Source organism: Nicotiana tabacum, chromosome 3, assembly GCF_000715075.1.
Source record: "Nicotiana tabacum cultivar K326 chromosome 3, ASM71507v2, whole genome shotgun sequence".
In the NCBI taxonomy this organism is placed as follows: Eukaryota; Viridiplantae; Streptophyta; class Magnoliopsida; order Solanales; family Solanaceae; genus Nicotiana; species Nicotiana tabacum.
The window spans coordinates 186,699,824-186,718,871 of record NC_134082.1 but is presented as its reverse complement, the minus strand read 5'-3'; the positions used below and the strand labels follow the sequence as shown (position 1 = coordinate 186,718,871).

The following is a 19,048-nucleotide window of genomic DNA, read 5'->3' as shown; positions in this document are numbered from 1 at the left end:
GAGAGAAAATCACAATCAAATAAACAATGTAAAACAATTGTTTAAGCACACGAAAACTCTTCTTCATAATATTTTTCCACTTCAGGAGGCAATTTCAATTGTGTTACTTCTTCAGGAGCAAATTTAAAATACGAAATATTGAGTATATATTCTCTCAATTATATTAACTCTTCTGGAGATGAATTGTAATGTATTCACATCAAGAGCGCGTTCATATTTACCCGACTTATTAGTATTGTCACATTCACTTCAGGGAATGGATTAATATTATCAAAAGTTCTCATCCTTCAGGAAATCGAACATAATTATCTGAATGCGCATTAATCACATCAAATTGTGATGCCTCAACCTCTTTTAAAATATTTACTACTTCAGGAGCAAATCGAGGCGTGCATTTAATATAGAGAATATTTATGTAGCTTATCTTCAATTGTAACCATAGAAAGCCTAAATTATCACTTCTGGTGATCATAGGCATATACCACTTCTAGTAGTTAACAAAATATAATTACAATGAGATATACGAAATATAACCACTTCTTGTGGTTGTATATTTCTTGCAAACTCTGTTAGAGTTTAAGTTGATCTAATAATGTTATCCATATTCTTTAAAAAACATAAACAAGATATATTATAGTAAACATCATTATCAAATCATAATTTTTCTTTATGTACAACAATTACATAACCATACTATCCATTACAAATAACAAAAATTAAAATATTTACATTTCTACATATTCACCACCGATTACATGAATTGTTTCTCCTTCTGGGAGTGCAAGGTAATCAGTTACATCCAAATGCATGAAGTCTAAATTATCTTCAGAAATAAAATTTGCTTCAGCATTTTTTTCTGTCTTCTTTAGGGAGGCTTGATAAAGCTCAACCAGGTGCTTTGGCGTATGACAGGTACGTGACCAGTGCCCTTTTTCTCCACATCTATAGCATGCATTTTCTGCATTTGGTGCTTGCACCGCTTCATGCTTTTGTTCCTTCCTTTTCCACTGCTGGTGGTGAGGAGTGTTCTTTGGTGCATTATTATTACCATGATTAGAGTTTCTTTCCCGACCACGACCATGACCACGACTGGGGCCACGACCTTTTCCACGTTTAGCCTGGTGGAAGTTCGTCTCATTCACTTCAGGGAATGGATAAGAACCAGTAGGCCGACTTTCATGATTTTTCATTAATAGCCCATTATGTTGCTCGGCTATAAGAAGATGTGAGATAAGTTCAGAATACTTTTTAAATCCCATCTCTCGATATTGCTGTTGCAGGAGCATATTCGAGGCATGAAAAGTGGTGAAAGTTTTCTCCAACATATCATGATCAGTAATATTATCACCACATAACTTCAATTGGGAAATAATTCTGAACATAGCAGAAATTATACTCACTGATAGATTTAAAATCTTGTAGCCTTAGATGAGTCCAATCATATCGTGCATGTGGAAGAACGACCATCTTCAGGTGGTCATATCTATCTTTCAAATTATTCCACAGTATGACTGGATCTTTAACAGTAAGATATTCCATTTTCAGGCCCTCATCAAGGTGATGGCGTAGGAATATCATTGCTTTGGCACGATCTTGGTTTGATGCCTGATTTTTGTCTTTGATGGTGTCTGCCAGACCCATCGCATCAAGATGCATTTCAGCATCAAGCACCCAAGACATGTAGCTTTTGCCCGATATATCCAGGGCTACAAATTCAAGTTTAGAAAGAGTTGACATTATTTAGGAAAAGAAAGTTCTTACCTGAGATACTTTCAAAATATTTGCTCGAGATGGCAGAGTCTCGTACTGATAACGTGTTATGAAATAAAGACTATAAAGTAAAGACAAGTATAGAGAGAAATTGATATATTATTCGAATTCAAACTGATGTACATAATGAACTGAAATCTCTTCTATTTATAGAAGAAAGGAAGCTGTTGTGTAAGCTGCTACGCAAGCTGCTGTGTAAGCTGCTACTGCAAGCTGCTGTGTAAGCTGCTACGCAAGCTGCTGTGTAAGTTGCTACTGCAAGCTGCTACTATACCAGATATGGATAATCTTCTACCTAGGGTAATGTTTATCCATAACCGGGTACCGAAGTCTTATTTCCAATAGAGTACTAAATAGATAAACATATTTACGGTGGAGTCCCATATGGATAAGTTTCTTTAGGAAGATTATTTACAATAGAGTACTAAATGAACATCCATAATATAATATATTTATAACAGTCCTTATAATTATCAATAACTGGTCTCTAATTATCTAAATCAAGCGGGTATAAGTGCCAAATAAATTTTGACTTCGAAAAAGAATGGAGAAATAAAATAAAAATCTAAAAAAGCATTCTCTCTAAAACATAACTCTCCGCCTCTCAAAATCCTTAAACCTAATTTTGGCAGCGGAGCTACCGTCTATTCTCTTTATCTAAAATCGTTGTCCCTTTCTCGTTTTCTCAAGTCTTAATCTTCATCTCCGTTATTTGCCAAAACCAGTTTTCGACAAATCAACTCTCGATACTTGTTCTATTCACCGTTGTTGGACCTAGGGTAATAATTCTGGCATCCTTTGAGTATAACAACTAGCTTTATTTTTTATATTTTTTGGAAATGATTTTCTCATCTATCTATGTTCTCCAGCGTGTACACTTGACCCTGTGCCTAGAACTCGCCGGAATCCTTCTTGCCTACTCTGTCGCCATTGTCAGGAAGCATGTAGATTCATATATTCAAAGAGAGCTTCAGGTGCGTCCTTGGTTTAATTTGGAACTATGTGTGTTCTTCTTGCTCTTGTTGTGATATTTATTTTGTGAAGATTCATCTATAGTGGTACTGCTAAATTAGTGTAAGATTGTTGTGATTATTTTTCCTATTTTTTTTTTTAGAAATGGCTAACTCAGATTTCAATTTCATAGATATCCTTATAATTGCACGCCATCTGTTCGACTAATTGGCTGAATGCATTTTTTTTTTCTAAATACATTTTACTTTGTATGTTTTACAGGATTTGGAGACTTCCGTTTACAAGTCATGATGCAAATTTGAATGTTTTGAAAAAGTTGACAAGTTAGTTAATGTTTGCCAATATTGTTTGGCAAAACATTTTATTATGTACTTAGGGGTACTGTTAGATTCTTTGGCTAATGAGTTGTGTATATGGTATCGTGACTATATATTTTTGTAAATAATATTTCTTATGGAATATTAATCCGAACCTCTATTTAATTCGATTGATAATTTTGTTTATATGAATTTGATTGTCTGTGCTAAAAATTGTATGATATGTTAGAAAAAGGTGACAAGAAAAGAACATGTATTATTTAGGTACAACATTTTGTGGCCAAGGACTAGATATCTGGTCGTAAATGACTTTTGAGGACTACTCAAACTTCCCGTGAAAATGTATTTAAGGACCAAAAACATGGTCGCAAAAGAGTTTTACGGACCAGTGCAAAAATCTGGTCCCTATTGACCTTTAGCGTCGGAGCCTATAGCGACCGGTGGCGACCAGATTTTTCCGTCGCTATTGAGATTAAAGACCAGAAACAGACTTTTAGGGACCATTTTTCTCGTCCCTAATAGCGCTTTTTCTTGTAGTGGTGTGTTTAGGGCACATAGTCGGGCATTTGGAGGCATAAGCCTCACAGAACTAAACTCGACAAATGAGTCTCAAGACGTTTTGATAGTGCCCCGCCCTGGGGCGAGCCCCGAGGCGAATCCCAAAAAAAATATTTTCAAATACTGGGTGGGATAGCTAATCGCGGGATAATTAATCATCGAATAACTTGTTACCCAACCAAACGATCCCTTAGTTGGTCACTAGTGATGAGGTAATTCTACTCCCTCCTATCACTTTTGCTTGACACGTATACTAAAAATAGATGTTTACTTTTATTTGGCACTTTACACATATCAAGAGAAGATAACACATTTTTTCCTGTTTTACCTATAATATTTATTATTCATTTCAAATCATTTTCTTAAATCCAATAAAATATGCATCAATTAATATGTGTATCATGGTAAATTATACACTTCATTTATTATTTCTTAAGGGACATGAAAAATTAAAAGATGCCAAGTAAAAGTGAGCGGAGGGAGTAGTAAATAGAGTGAAACTTCATGATGTTCAAATCTTAAATTTGCCTTACTTTGTCTTGCTATGGTCAGAGGTGGATCCAAGAATTAAGTTATTGGTTCCTACAACAACCTCAATATAATATTCAATAATAATTAATTTAAAATTAAAATTTATCAGTAATAATCTTTATATTCCTGCTATGCATGAATATTTTTAATTGGCTGCTATATACACGTAGTTTGTGCCAAAAGCTAGCTAGCCAATGAGATATACGCCGTATTTCTTCGTTTTCATTTTCTTTATTGGTGAGATTTAAATGTCACTACTTGCAAGTTGCAAAGGCATATATATTAGCTGGATCATGGCTGTCTTGAAATTACGGCTAAATGATTTGATCTTTTATTTCTATAGCGTTGTATAATAAATATGAAAATGATGGATCTTTCCTTTTATAGTTGGCTTTTTGGTGGAAATCCTTCTTTTTAGTAATTAAATGTTCTTTACCTTCATTGTCTTTTGCTTTTCAAGCCTTTTTGGTCCTCTAGTCATGATGATAAAACAAGTAGTACTAGTATATTATTAGTCTTTATGTAATAATTATTACTAATATCCTAATGATATTTTAAATAATAAGTGATCATGCTTCGAAGAACCTGTCAAAATTTTAAATATTTCTTTTCCGTAATATTGTTATATTCAAATTGAGATTACAACAACTATAATTTTTTTTAAGTGTAATCCCACAAGTGGGGTTTGAGAAGGATAGTGTTTACGTAGACCTTATCTTTACCTTGTAAAGGTAGAAAGGTTGTTTCCGATAGACTTTCGGCTTAAGAAATACTAAACAAGAAGCAACCAACAATAACAACAACAAGATCTAAAATTAAGAAATATAAGAATACTTTTTTTTGATGAAGAAGAAATACAAGAATACTACTAGCAATACCGTAATTGAATGGAGTAAACAATATAATTTGTCAATTGACATCCCTTCACTGATTATCCAATACTGTTACCAAAAATACTGTAACGACAGTAGTAGTGGTAGTAGACTAGTAGCAGTAGTAAGTATTTCCTATTCACAGTAACATATGGAGCTAAAAATTTCTATTCATATTTAGGAGCTTATTTTAAACATATTTGAACGTTTATGATAATTTATATTGAGTTGGACTATATTTTGTGTATAATTACTAACATTTCAAGCTCCATTTAAAATATCAGATCCAGATTCGTACAGAATTACTGAGATCAAGTAAGAAAATAGAGTATAGTAGTAGTTGTTAAGTGTCCTTTTGCCTTTTTAATTTGGACAACTTAATAAGAGTTGACCTATTATTTCACCAAAAAAATGTCAACTCGATCGTGTGGATCACGATTATATTCTAGACTACATTTATTTCTGCTTTCAGAGTAGTGGAATGATTCCCGTTTGCAATCTTGGGTAGCTCACTTGTCACTCAAACATTCAGAAGAAAATGCTTTAAGGAACCAGGAGATGTTATCTAGTATAACTTTTTCTTGTTCCTACCTTTGATCAGAAGCAAGGCACTGTACCCTTTTTCTTTGATTTCTCTGTAAATAAGATGTCCACCTAGCTAGTCGCAAAACAGTAATGTAATCGGCTAGTCTATAGAACTTTTAACTATTAGTGTAATATAATTTGTACTGCCTTATTATTCAGGTTACTGATTTCACTTATTATATTAACAAGTGTAATTCGGTTCATCCATTATTTTCGGCTTCTTTTTTTCTTGCTGAGATATTAGAATTTATTAGACAATGACATATTATTGCAAGTCATGTTAACAATTTAACCTGATAGTGTAAACAAATTACATATATAAATTAGATTCAAAAGTTAAAGATTTACTCTTCACAAAAAGATTAGCAAAGTGGAGAGGTTAGAGTAAGATCCACCAATAATTAACAAGTAGATTAAAATAAGCCCACTCCGACACCATCAGTCCATTTTCTCAATTAAGTGAGACAGTGAGGTTAGAAAAGACGTAGACCTCCCAACTAATCCTAATTATCTTTTAATTTCCACCTCATCTACGTATACACACTACCAACTATTATTGCTAAAAAAGTTTTAAAATATGTAAACATGATCATGATCGATTATAAAGTCAAAGATCTCAATTCTGGACCCATTAGAAGGAAAACCATTCTTTTCATGATCCTTAAAGCAACCATAGACAACTTATGTTCATGCATGAGAATATATCATATTAACAAGACAAAAGTAAGGGAAATAATAATGGGATCTTTACACAAATAGCCGGTCATATTAATTGTTTACTTTTTCTAACCATATACATAAATTGTACATTAATTATATACAATTATACATATGTAAAACATAAATTATGCATACATTATATATTCACCGGCTATTTTTAATTTAAGTAGTCAAGTGCCTATTTGGATTAATTCTTCAATAATTTAACGAAAACAAGCATTTTTTCTCCTGGAATTTATTTCTTTGGCATTAACTTTTTTGCTTGACTTTCTAACTAAAAAAATTTATGTGCAAAAATAATTATTCTCTCAACTTTAATTTATATGAATATATTTGACTGAAAAAATGACATGATATTTTTTTAAATGATTTTTTAAGGAGTGTAAGAAAAAATAATTTTTTAAAATTTATAATTTTAAACATGACATGATATTTATATGGCTATAAAATCTTAATCAATTAAATAAAAAATTATTTGAAAAAAATTAAATAAAAAATAGTGTCATATAAACAAAAACAAAAGGAGGACTATACTATATATTCTCAGCATTCAACTTGCAAAATTATGCGCATTATAGATCTTTGGTATAAGAAAGTTTATACTCATACATTAAATTTTGAAAAGAAAAATTGAAAAACTGTCGGTTCACCTAAAAAAATCAAACAAATTTGCATCTTTTTCTAGAGGCCTTGGAGATTTTTTTTAAAAAGAAAGAGTGAAGACAAAGAGATAATGGGTGGAATAAAATGAAATAATTGAGAGAAAATGTGGGGCCAGCAATGTTAAAGGGGACCCACTACCATATTGTCAAGAAAAAATATGCTTATAGTCACAAGCTCAAAAATCTCTTTCCATGTGCAACTCTTGCCATTGCTTCATCATTTCTTGCTGGCTCTCTTCCAATGTGTTGAGAATACAGTTCATCTTCAACTAAAAGATTTCTCAATGTCACGTTCTTGAACATGTCTTTGTTCTTTACACCCACTCCTTTTGCTATTTGAGTTCAATTCTTTTTCTTTCACTCATTTTCCCTTTCTCAAACTAAGACAAATTGAGCATGGATTCCAGGACCCTTCTTGATTATGCACTGTTGAAGCTTACCCCAACTAGAACAAGGTTGGTTTTTTTCTTTCTTTATGATTAGATTACGTATTAATCAGTTCTTGTTTTAACTTGTTTTTAGCTTAAAATGTTATGGAAACTGATAATGTTGGGATTTTTTTTTTCTGTTTTTTGGTGGAAAAAGATGTGATCTTGTGGTGTTTTCTGGGGGTAAAAGTGAGAAATTGGCTTCTGGGTTGGTGGAACCTTTCATTTCTCACTTGCAATTTGCTAAAGATCAGATTCCAAAAGGTGGCTATTCAATCACTATGCGCCCACCCTCAACTCATGCCTACTGGTTCACCAAATCCACATTCCAAAGGTATAATCTTTATTTGATCTTTTGCAAGTTTAAAGCTTTTAAATTTCCTTCAAATGTATGTGGTTCATTGTTCATCAATATTGGTAAATGTTACTTGAATAAGTTAGTTGATAGGAAGGTGTGGAGGTCGCTAATTAGGGTAGAAGGTTAGTAGGTAGTCGGGCGTGTTTCTTCTCCATACCAGTAGTATTAGTAGTTAGTCTTGTATTCTATTATTATTAGATCTCTATTACATGCTGTGCCTTTCGCTTTGTTTTCTCATTATCTTATTGTTGTTACTGTTTGTTGCTACTGTTTTCTTTTCATCTTTCCTTGAGCGGGGGTCTATTGAAAACACGCTCTCTACCCTCAAGGTAGGGGTAAGGTCTGTGTACACACTACCTTCCCCATACCCCACTTGTCGGATTATACCGGGTTTGTTGTTGTTGTTACTTAAATCATTTGGAACTTCTGGAATTGCTGAAAGATTCTTGAAGATGATCGTGATTGTATATGGTTATGGTGTTGTTTCTAATTAATGCAAAACTCCAGCTGTAAAGGAGAAAGATAATGTAAACTAAAAACATACTTTAGGCCCCCTTATTGGCAAATTGGTCTTAATGCATCTCTAAATTATGATTATGGGTTCAAAAAGTAGGTATCTTTATTGGACTTTTTGCTAATAACCTGTTGATTTATCCAGATATAATAGCTTAATAAAGCTAATTAGACAACTATTTGTTAGTATAATTTTCTTATCATCTACTTGATTTTCAAAAAGGAGGGTGGTGAAGCTGGGACCTGATCTGTGCCCACTCTTGTCTTTAGATCATTTGTTCTCTGCTAATTACTTCTGTCTCACAGTATTCTTTTGCATGCTGGAAGTTACATTTTAATTACAAACTGTTAGGTAACTGAAAATTAAAGAACTTTTGGTTGGATCTAGAAAAATCTGAAGCTGCTGCTAGAAGACTAAATTTAGTTACTTGGGCTTTCCTTGCGTTCGCTTGCAGATTTGTACGCTTTGTAAGTACACCTGAAATTCTTGAGAGGTTTATGCGATTGGAACGAGAGATTTCACAGATCGAGAGTTCCATTCAATCCAATGAATGCTCCAATGGCAATTCAGAGGAAGGTATGTTTGACATATACTGATAAGTTTCTCCTACCGTATACATCAAATCAGATTAGAGTTTCATTATTTTGATTCGTTCATTGTCCATTAGCTGTAAATTTTATTTTTCTAGTTAATTCCAGTTTTCTTCTTTTTATGAGAAATAGCATGTGTACCTTTCTCGGTAGAGTCCATACGGTATTCAGGTTGGGGCTAATGTACATTTGTTGCTTGACTTACAGGAAGCTCACCAGCTAATAGTGAGACCACCAGGAAATCAAATGATTCCTTCAAGGTATTTTACTTGAGTAGATTTTTGGCTAGTGATTTCTTTTAGTCTAGTAGCTCATCAGAAAATTTCACTTTAATGGGTTATTCTAGGCAAAAAGTGAAACCGAAGAAGCTAATAATGCTGCACCAAAAGAAAACTCCAAGTAAGTTATCTGTCCTTCGAAGCAGCAGTGAATGACAAATCCATCTCTGCTGAGAGTCTTATTGAGTTAACTTTCATTTTTTATCGTTGTCAGAGTTCGGCTTCAGCGTCTCATGGATACCCGAAAAGCATTACTTCGGAAAGAACAGGCCATGGCTTATGCTCGTGCAACAGTTGCTGGCTTTGAGATAGACCAACTGGATGATCTCCTACAGTTTGCTAATTCTTTTGGTGCCTTACGTCTTAGGTATGATAAGAGTATATTGTCTTCATAACCTAAGTTGTATAGCATGTGTGTAGATAAAAATCAACTGGTATAAATTGGATCACCAGAGTTTTTATTTGACTATTTTAGTTGGAAGAAATGTTTATGGCGTGTTCCTATCATCATCGCGAACCTTTGCTCCATTATGGTGCATAACACAAACAGAGTGTCCAAGGAGATCTGCTGTCTAACAACCAAAAAAATCTCCTTTTTAAGGGGTGCAGATTGGGCATTGGACTTTGTTATGTCTATCCTTCTTTTATATCTCTGTGTGTCTTATCTCTGTGTGTCTTACTCTTTCAATTCGCTAAAAGGTAAAATCTTAAATGGTTTCCATATATATTTATTTTCAAAGGAAGCTTAACCTAGACATGGAACTAGTAAACTCCTTTAGTGTAGCTCTTGGATGATAAAATAAGAAGCTTATACGTCTTTCATTGTATACATAATACTATATGGGAGGATGTCAAGTTTGAGTCAACTGTTATAGTTCCAGGCGTCTTGTAATTTCAAATGGTGTATTCTTATCTTTCTTGTAGGGAAGCATGTGTTGACTTCAAGGAACTTTACAAGCAAAAGCACACAGATGGCCAATGGATGGATGAGGTAGCTGCAATGAAGGCATGCTCCCCAGCAGAGTTGTCCTACTTGGGAAATCAAGGTGTTATTCTTGCATATGACAATAGTGGCTCTTTGGATAGTTCTGACTCAAAGGAATCAACAAATTCAAATGGTGTCAGAGGTATCCTGTCTATCCTTTCTAGCGCCGATTTTCTTTTATTAGATTTAAGTTTAGCTGGTTGTTAATGTTATTGGCATAGTCCACTTTGTCAAGTACTTCATGTCTCATGTTTATACTTTATATCAGTCACAATATAAAAGGGAAACATTTGCTCAACATTTGTAGTTTTAACTGCTCAAGAAAGGGCCTGTCGTAATAATTCTATTGGATATGGTACTACATACCGATGACCAATGATCAAGAAACGTTTTGTGTACCAATATATGTACATATAAAACTTATGTCTACAGCATAGACTCTGCTTTTTTTTTTTTGGGTAATATCAACTGATATATGTGCAGATGAGAATCTTCCTGCATCAGAGCCGTCCATGTCAGCAAAAGCTCAGATGCAGATGCCATGGCAGAATCAGATTCCTCCGTATATGTACAACTTTCATGGTCCAGCTCAACAGATTCCTTATGCTGGCATGCATCCTTTGCAATATTATCCAGCACATATGCAGTGGCCACAAGGTGTAAATGGCTCAACAAATGGTCCTGTTCGAGACTCTCGCAGACGATCAAAGAAGAAGGAGAAAGAACATGACAGTTCAGAAGACAATTTACAAACTGAGTCCAGTGCCTCTGATTCTGGAACTCATTCAGATGAAGTTAGGAAGCATGAGAAAAACCATTCTTCAAGGGAGAACTCACATAATAAAAAACACAAGAAGAAATCCTCAAAAACAGTTGTAATCCGCAATATCAATTATATCACTTCCAATAGAAAGAATGAGGAAAAGGATGGTTCCTCTTATGATTCTTCTTCAGCTGAATCTCTTTTACTCGATGAAGATTCTATTAAAGAGCAGGTTGATGATGCTGTTGCAATACTGGAGAAACGTCGCAACTCAAGAGCACGAAGGAACAAGAATGAATCAAATGGTTATGGCAGTACGGACCTAAATGAGGGTGTGTCGCCAAAGACATCTGAGAAAGCAAAAGGAAATGAGGCATGGGGTGCATTCCAGAATATTCTGATGAGTTGTGAGGAGTCAACTATGAATGGGGTAAGCGACCCTTTGAACTTCCAGGATGAAAGCTGTGGAATCAAAAATTCTGGTGACGGGGTTTCATTCACAATTAGCAATGGTACGGAACTGGGATCTGAGAAGGTCAGAAGAGAGCATCTGACAACCGATGATTCTCTTCTCATGACCAAAAATCATGAAGAAAGTGGCACAAAGGTTAGCATGGTAGATTTTGCCAATGGTGAGGATATGCGGCCAAGTTTGAAGAAAGGAGTTTCTGAAGATGAGCATCTTCTATTTTCGCACAAAGAACCATCAGGGGGAAGTACATTGGGAACTCCGTCTGATTTTGGTGCTGAATCCTCCAGTATTAGAAATAGTAAGGGGGAAGATTGGTTTGTCGTCAACCACTCTGGCAGTTCAGAAACTCAAGAGGCTAAGCAAATAATATTTGACAATGACAGTAGCATGTCAATGCAGAAAAGTTCCTCTCACCCCGAAAGTGAAAGAGCTGCTCCAATTGATGATTCATTCATGGTACAATCTCAACCATCTTTTGATGATCATTATAACTCTCGGTGGAAAACAGACATTAGCATGGATGCAGACATGCTTGCTGCAGAAAACACTGATCCAGTTGCATCAAAAGCCAAGGTTAGTACATCTGTGGCCAGTCAACCTGATGACCTCTGTGTGGTGCTTACAAGAGACCCAAGTTTGGATCCCGTTGAGGCATCTTGGCAACCACAGTTGGATTTTGGGATTGAAGCTTCTTTTGTGGGAGTTGATAAAAAATCTTCTGCTGTTGAGTTAAATAGTTCTACTGAAGAAAATGCCCCTGCAAAAAGTAAAGGCACAAGTAAGAAGGACGGTCCTGCAAAGACTGGAAAAGATGCAAGGTCTAAAGTCTCAGGGGGATCCTTGTCTAGGAGCAGGATTGATGCTTTAGCGAAGAGCAAGAAGATGTCTCCTTCTAACAAGCTGACAACCCAAAAGAGCAAATTAGATCGGGTACGAGAACCACCAGTAACCTCATTCTTTAGTTGTTTTTGCCTCCATTATTTTGTATCTTTCTCATATTTCATACATGTTCATTTCTTATATAGGAGGAAGAAATGCGCAAGAGAATGGAAGAATTAGTGATTGAGAGACAGAAAAGAATCGCGGAAAGAACAGCAGCTAAGGGTTCAGGTTCAGCAGCTTCCAAGAAAGTGCCAGCAGGAAGTAAATCAGCTTCCTCAAAGATATCAACTTCATCCAAAGTTCACACATTACCAGTACAGGTCAAGCACTAAGGACATAGCCCTGTCCAGGAAAACTATGAACCGGCCTTAAACACGAACTTGGAAACATCCACAACTTGTGTGGTTTGTGCATACATGGATTATCCACAAATATCTTGGACAAATAAAGTCTTTCCGATGGAACTTAGAGATTCTTTCTTTACTAGGACAGAAATAAAAGCAGTGTTGCTTGCTGCTTTAATGCTATTTCGTTCTCATTAATCTAGACATTCATGTCCCATCATAAGGTTTTGCCAGTATAGTTGATTGAGGCTTTGTTTTTATTTGTATACTGCTATTTGTTCATATGTTTTGTAAAGCTATATGTAAAATATTCTTATTCACATATGTTTTTTTGTATAATATATCATATTTTAAGAACTACTAGCTTCGTTAAAGCAGTCACTTACTTTATTTTTGTTAACTACTTCTGTATGTTCTTTACTTTCAAGAGCTTCCACTTTATCAAATGGTAGGGAAAGGAGAAGAAATATTTGGGGAAGCAAGATTATGCCAATTTTATTTTTCTTTTTGACTGGCTTTTCATATATTCGAACCTTAATGTATATGTGGGTAAATTATATATTGAACACAGTCCACAACGTCTAAATTCTGAATTTGCCAGTAATCTAAGTTATTCGTGAGGAATGTGACAGCATGTACTGTTGGCTGATTCATGTAACCAAATAAAGTTGTGGAAGCCAATTCTTTGAGAGGGTGATATATGAAAGGGGCCACTTGAAATCACAGGAATTGTCAAAGATTCCAACATCTATCTATACATTTATTTATTAATAATTCTCATACTTTGAACTGTCTCTTTATTTAGATTTGGGACATGTCCGAAACCATGCCTTGAACAAAGTCACAAGTCACGACAAAGACACATAACAAGGAAACTTTCATCTTTTTATATTTTTCTGTTTTTATTCAAGATGGAAGAAATTTCTAAAGGTTTGGTCTCGAGTTGTTTGAACAATATTCCTAATTTATCGGGTAAAGCACCAGTTGAACTTTTCAAAATTCTTGTTTAGTTGATTTACTATTCTTAATTTCTGCCCCAATGTCATCATCCATGACCAATTTTCTTTTCCATTTTCCCTTTCAGTGAGGGTCGAGAAGCTCTGTCGAAAAAAAGAGCCGAGAAGCATAGTCAAAATTAATTACTGAATTGTACTCAAGTTTTTGTAAGGTCGTACTTGAGCTATTATGTTCTGAACCCTGAAGCGACACTATAATGGAGCTGTGGAGGTACAATAACAAATTCAGTTGTAGTTTGAATCTCAGTGACGTTCTAACCGGTGTCGGGTCACACTATTTTATTACATTTTCATACAAAACTTCGATTCATAACACTTATTTATATAGTCAAGATAAAAGACAAATGCGTTTAAATTAGTTAAGCAAATTGAATCCTCAAACAATATGTGGAAACCCTCTCCCCCCACTCTCACCCTCGAAAACAAAGAGAGCAAAAGAAACACACCCAAGGCATTGTTTAGGCTTTAGAATTTAAGTTATACACGCTGAAAGTATAAAGAGTTTCAATATTATTACCAATACTGGATGCAGAGAACGACTTTTTTGGTGAAATAGTCTTATCTTATTCACATTCTAAAATGGTATTTGTATGTTTCATAGAGGCATAAATTTGACTATAAGTAATAGTAATGTAGAAACAGAACAAAAATGGGCTAATTAAGAAACTGGATAGAAATGCAGAATATATACTTAACGATATACAGTACATAAAAGAATGTTTGGCATGATCGTTTAACCTGTTTCTTACATTTATAACTTCAGCAGCTAAAAAGCTAATATATTAAAAAAGCATGACATGAGACATCACACCAAGTTCATCATCCACCAATATATAGCTAGCACCAGATTGTTGTTGCTTGCCAATTCTCTTCATCATCAACCTTACATTAGAGACACTACTTAGTCTTCTGCCATTTTTTACGGTTGTTATCATCCTTAACACCAAACCAACTTCTTGCTCTCCTTCTGTATCCTGCATAGCCACACAGTTAATTCTATCATCACTGAAATCTAGAAAAGTTCTATCAAAGATGAGATAACAGAAAACTTTAATGAGGCAGTTTACTATATTGCTATATTGCCCAATATAAATTTTAAATGCCTCCAAGCAGGCATCACCGTAGCGCTTAATGTGCTAATGGATCGAGGGACTTGCACTACTTGTCCTTCTAGGTAAGCTAGGTATCAACCATATATTGTTCATTGCTTGGACAATCTAGCAATGCACCAAATTCACCATTATTGATGAAATTTTTATACCACTATTATTTGCTTAGGTTAATTAGTGTGACTAATCAATTCCCTATCTGGTTTTTGAAACCTTCCCATCTTCCAAACTTGTTTTACATGAATACATCTGTTAGTTTAGAGTTGTAGTACAAATATATAGTTACCTCTAGCTTTCACATCTTATTATAGTAATACTTTTCACAAGAAAGACAACCATTATCTTAGTGATATATAAGGAGGCCTTGAACTGATACTCATTGAGAAGTGACTCTACTTATCCTCAAAATAAAAAATTACTAGTCACACACAAATCTTCATAGATAAGAACACAAAGGCATCAACCCAGTACAGAAAGTTTATGGCAAAAAATTTAAAAGAAAGTGAATTGAAATCCAAACGAAGAAAAATAAACTTACATGATATTACCTGCAAATTCTAATAGTCAAATTTTAAACGTACTGAGCCCGGCAATTTGAAGTATCTGTTACAAATGTAAAGTAACTTTAGAGACAGAACAGGATAACAGAAAACAATAGGACACTCATCAAATTTTCTTCATACAGTCACTTCCTAGAAATCTTGCATATTACAACAACAAAAAAAGGAACATTCAGCTTCGAACCCGATGGCGCAGACTTACCTAGCATTCATTTAGCAGTATCAACATTTAAAGGGCTCAGTAGTTTCAGAACTTCACCACAATTTTTCAATACACACAGATCACTACATTTCCTCTTAAACAACTTTATATTTACTGACCTTACCATAAATGTTATGGTTAGAACTTAAATTTACATTTAGATAAAATAGAATTGGAACAAATGAAATTAAGAAATATATTCACAACTTAGTTCTCAACATCTATAAGTGAGACATTAGTTTGGTAACATAAATGTTTATATCACTTTTTCCTCTTGTAATGCTGAAATAGACAAACTTTCTTCTCCTTTTATTTACACAGCAAGGCTTAAGCAGCTTGTTTCTCAGGTCAATTAAAGCCCTCAACTGAAAGTAATACATATAAAAGAGGAGTAGCATTTCAACAATCGAAATGAGAGGTCAATTAAAATTTTCTTGAAGACAATTTGCAAATCACTTCTTGTGTGGGAAATTTTTGCACCATTTTTTGAAAACATTATATATCTTTAAAATTCAAAAGTCAAGAATAAACTTGTTTACATTATGCGGGATAACTATCTGACTGAACAATTTTTAACTATATTACATCAATGACTTCTATGTATTTGTTTGCCTGCACTTTGCAAAGAGGAGCAGGGCACTACAATAATAAGTTGCATAAACAATCACCTCGTGTTGAGTTTCTATAGCCTGGAATTGTTTCCGCTCCTTCCCCCTCAAACATATCGATCTATTAGTTAAAATTCCATTTTGACCAGCCAAATAAATTTAAAGCAGTATAACTCTTAATCAACACATATTTATACATACTGCAAGGTACATATTAGCAAAAGGAACTATTAAGTAAGTTGTAAATATAAATCTGATATTTAGGAACAGCCAAAAGAAGGAAATATTTAACATCAGAATGACATAAAAAAACATAGCTGTTACCTGAGCATACAAAATAATAGCCACATAGTTGCTCCTGTAGGTGTTGCACTATGTAGCAAAAATAAGGCATGAGGGACTCAAGTCTAAGATCCACGCTTATGATATAAAAATACCACATAAATGCTAAAGTTTGATGCATTTGCAACTATCTGACTGACCAATATGCATATTTGCAAGACTGATCGACCTTCTTTCTTTCTTTCTTTCTTCTAAAATCCCCAATTAGCATCCCAAGATGTCGACTGAAAGGAAAAGCAGTTGGCTAATTACACTCTTTTTGTAAGAGATAATGCACAAATAGCCATTGGGATACATAACAATCACCAAGCAGAATAATGTTTTAAGCAAATAAGATGCCATCAATTACAAAGTAAAATAATCAAGTACAAAGTCATAATTTAGCAGATATGTGTCACTTAAAGATTAGAATTCTTAAACATATCAGGGAATGATTATATTCTCTATTTCTTATTCCCAATTTAGATAAAAGCTTCTCCCTAGTAACGACTTAATTTTCTTAATGTTTTCCTTCCAAAATTTACCTAAACCTACATAAAGTGGATAGAAGGCCCCACCACAGTAAATGATATAAAATGGTGTCTTTTGTGGTAAATTCTTATGGCTAGGATATAGGTAATGATCCCAGTAAGCAGGAGGTTTGCCATAATTGAGGATTTTTTTAAAATCGTGGGCATAATTGAGAAAATTATTGTTTGCAAATGCAAAGCTATAACATTATTTTGAGTAATAAGCATGAACCATGTTCTAACTTCATAAAGACATACAAAGAACCAAACTCAACGGAGTTGCTGTCATCCTTGGCGAAGGAGCAGTTTGAAGGTTATCTTCTCTTCTTCAGTAAATAAATTGCTATTATTTTTCTCTTCTGCGATCCTCTTAATAATAGGATAACAAATATATACCCAGTATATCTTCATTACTAAAAAAAGAGTGCAAAAAAATAAGAACGAAGAAACGAAACTCACCTGAAGTGAGAACTACAATTGAGGGTTACAGACAAATTGCCCTAAAGAGGAGAAATTTGAAATTACACCTAAAATCACACCAAACAAACATCGAAATCCCCAAATTACCATACTCGTCTTTCTCCAAGTCCCATTTTTTCTCAAACAAATATCAAAATTCGTAAACTACCAAAGAAGGCCAAAAAAACAAAAAAACTCAAAATTGGAAGTAATTTAGGATTTGCTAAGAGAAGTACAGATCCATCCCAGATATATATATATATATATATATATATATATATATATATATATATATATATATATATATATATATATATATATATATATATATGAAAAAGAAAGAAAATCGAAAGATATAACACCGGCGATTATGTCGGAATCTGATCTCTTCTAGCGAAAAGGTTTCGGACTCAATCGTTGAACTTCCACACTCAATTGTTTGGTACATCTATGAAATCAGAATTCTTAGAATCCAATTTCAAAAATAAGGTTAAAATCCCAAAAGTATTAATGATAATTTAAAGTGAAAAAAGTTACCTACGTGCAACACTTCATGGATAATAACAAAAGGAGCAGCCAAGGAGGAAGAGAAGAAAAGAGAGTCGCGAAGAAGCAAGAAGAGCAAAAACGAAGCAAAAAAGCGAATATGCAGGGTGCCACAAAACACCTAACCGCACATATTATTCCCGTTGAATAATAAATATTTTAAAAACTGGTCAAATATCAATAAGAATCATATTATCCATTTAGAAAATGGACAACCAACTACTAATCAATGAATAACTAATGGGTCTGACTTATATATTTGTAAAGGAGTTGCTCAAGTTAGAAAGATAAGAATTTGAGATCCTATACAAGAAGTCATGGATAATATGAGTAATCCGTATTATCCGCCGATTAATTCGTTTTTTATCCGTATTAAATATGGGTCGAATTGGATAATTAATTCATTTTTCTATTATCCATTTTAACTCGAACTATATCCGACCCGACCCGCACATTTGTCACTCCTAATACTGTGTTACAATACACCTTGAGGGATATTGAATGAACACGTGTTCATAAGTAAGCTACGCTAAAAACACGTAAGTAGTATTGGTTGAAAGTCTAAATTACCCTCAGTTTTTTCAGAAAAGACATTAAGCAGCCATGTCGAAAAACTTGTTATAGAAATATTATAGAAATAATAAACTAATTATGTAAAATATTATATCAAATACTCCCTCCAGTCCACAATAAGTGACCAATTTATCTTGGACACACTCATTAAGAAAATACTAAATTCTAGACAAATATAATTAGTGTGACTAAACTATCCTTAATTAAATATTGCAGCATAATTTAATATGAGAAGTAAAAGACTTTTTTAGGATACATACATAAGGGTAATTTTGAAAAAAACAAATTGAATTTTTTCTTGATTATATTAATGAACACTTATGTTGAGCCAAAATAAAAAGGCAAATTGGTCACTCATTGTGGACCGGAGAAAGTATATCTTCACTCACTTTATAAGTGATCCATTATGTAAATATCTCCATATTGGCCTAAATTTTCTAAGGAAGAAAAGTATTTGAGTGGTAGACATGTTTTAATCACTACAAGGCTCCTGATTTTCAGGAGCTTGGATTAGTTGATTCTG

The 19,048-nt window shown here is 33.9% G+C and overlaps 1 protein-coding gene and 2 long non-coding RNA genes across 16 annotated transcripts; 2 read left to right on the top strand and 1 right to left on the bottom strand.

Moving 5' to 3' along the window:
* Positions 1–2,303: 2,303 nt before the first annotated feature.
* On the top strand, positions 2,304–3,236 carry LOC107763966 (uncharacterized). Its single transcript, XR_001643152.2, has 3 exons — positions 2,304–2,549; positions 2,640–2,744; positions 3,004–3,236. It is a non-coding gene; the product is annotated as an uncharacterized LOC107763966 (long non-coding RNA).
* Positions 3,237–7,058: 3,822 nt separating this feature from the next.
* LOC107763963 (COP1-interacting protein 7) lies at positions 7,059–12,958 on the top strand. The gene is made up of 9 exons (XM_016582474.2): positions 7,059–7,442; positions 7,573–7,749; positions 8,742–8,863; positions 9,085–9,137; positions 9,224–9,276; positions 9,370–9,522; positions 10,080–10,282; positions 10,624–12,305; positions 12,401–12,958. The coding sequence occupies exons 1-9, from the start codon at positions 7,384–7,386 to the stop codon at positions 12,587–12,589; spliced, it is 2,691 nt and encodes an 896-aa protein (XP_016437960.1). The 5' UTR covers positions 7,059–7,383; the 3' UTR covers positions 12,590–12,958.
* A 1,328-nt stretch (positions 12,959–14,286) lies between these two features.
* LOC107763962 (uncharacterized) lies at positions 14,287–18,104 on the bottom strand. 14 transcript variants are annotated; one of them, XR_001643146.2, is made up of 6 exons: positions 17,948–18,091; positions 17,407–17,474; positions 17,206–17,273; positions 16,421–16,662; positions 15,275–15,329; positions 14,287–14,591 (listed from the first exon to the last, which is right to left on the bottom strand). It is a non-coding gene; the product is annotated as an uncharacterized LOC107763962 (long non-coding RNA). The 14 variants fall into 14 exon arrangements; XR_001643144.2 differs by having other exon boundaries at positions 17,944–18,090; XR_001643141.2 differs by lacking the exon at positions 17,206–17,273 and adding an exon at positions 17,769–17,854 and having other exon boundaries at positions 17,944–18,089.
* Between the last annotated feature and the right edge of the window lie 944 nt (positions 18,105–19,048).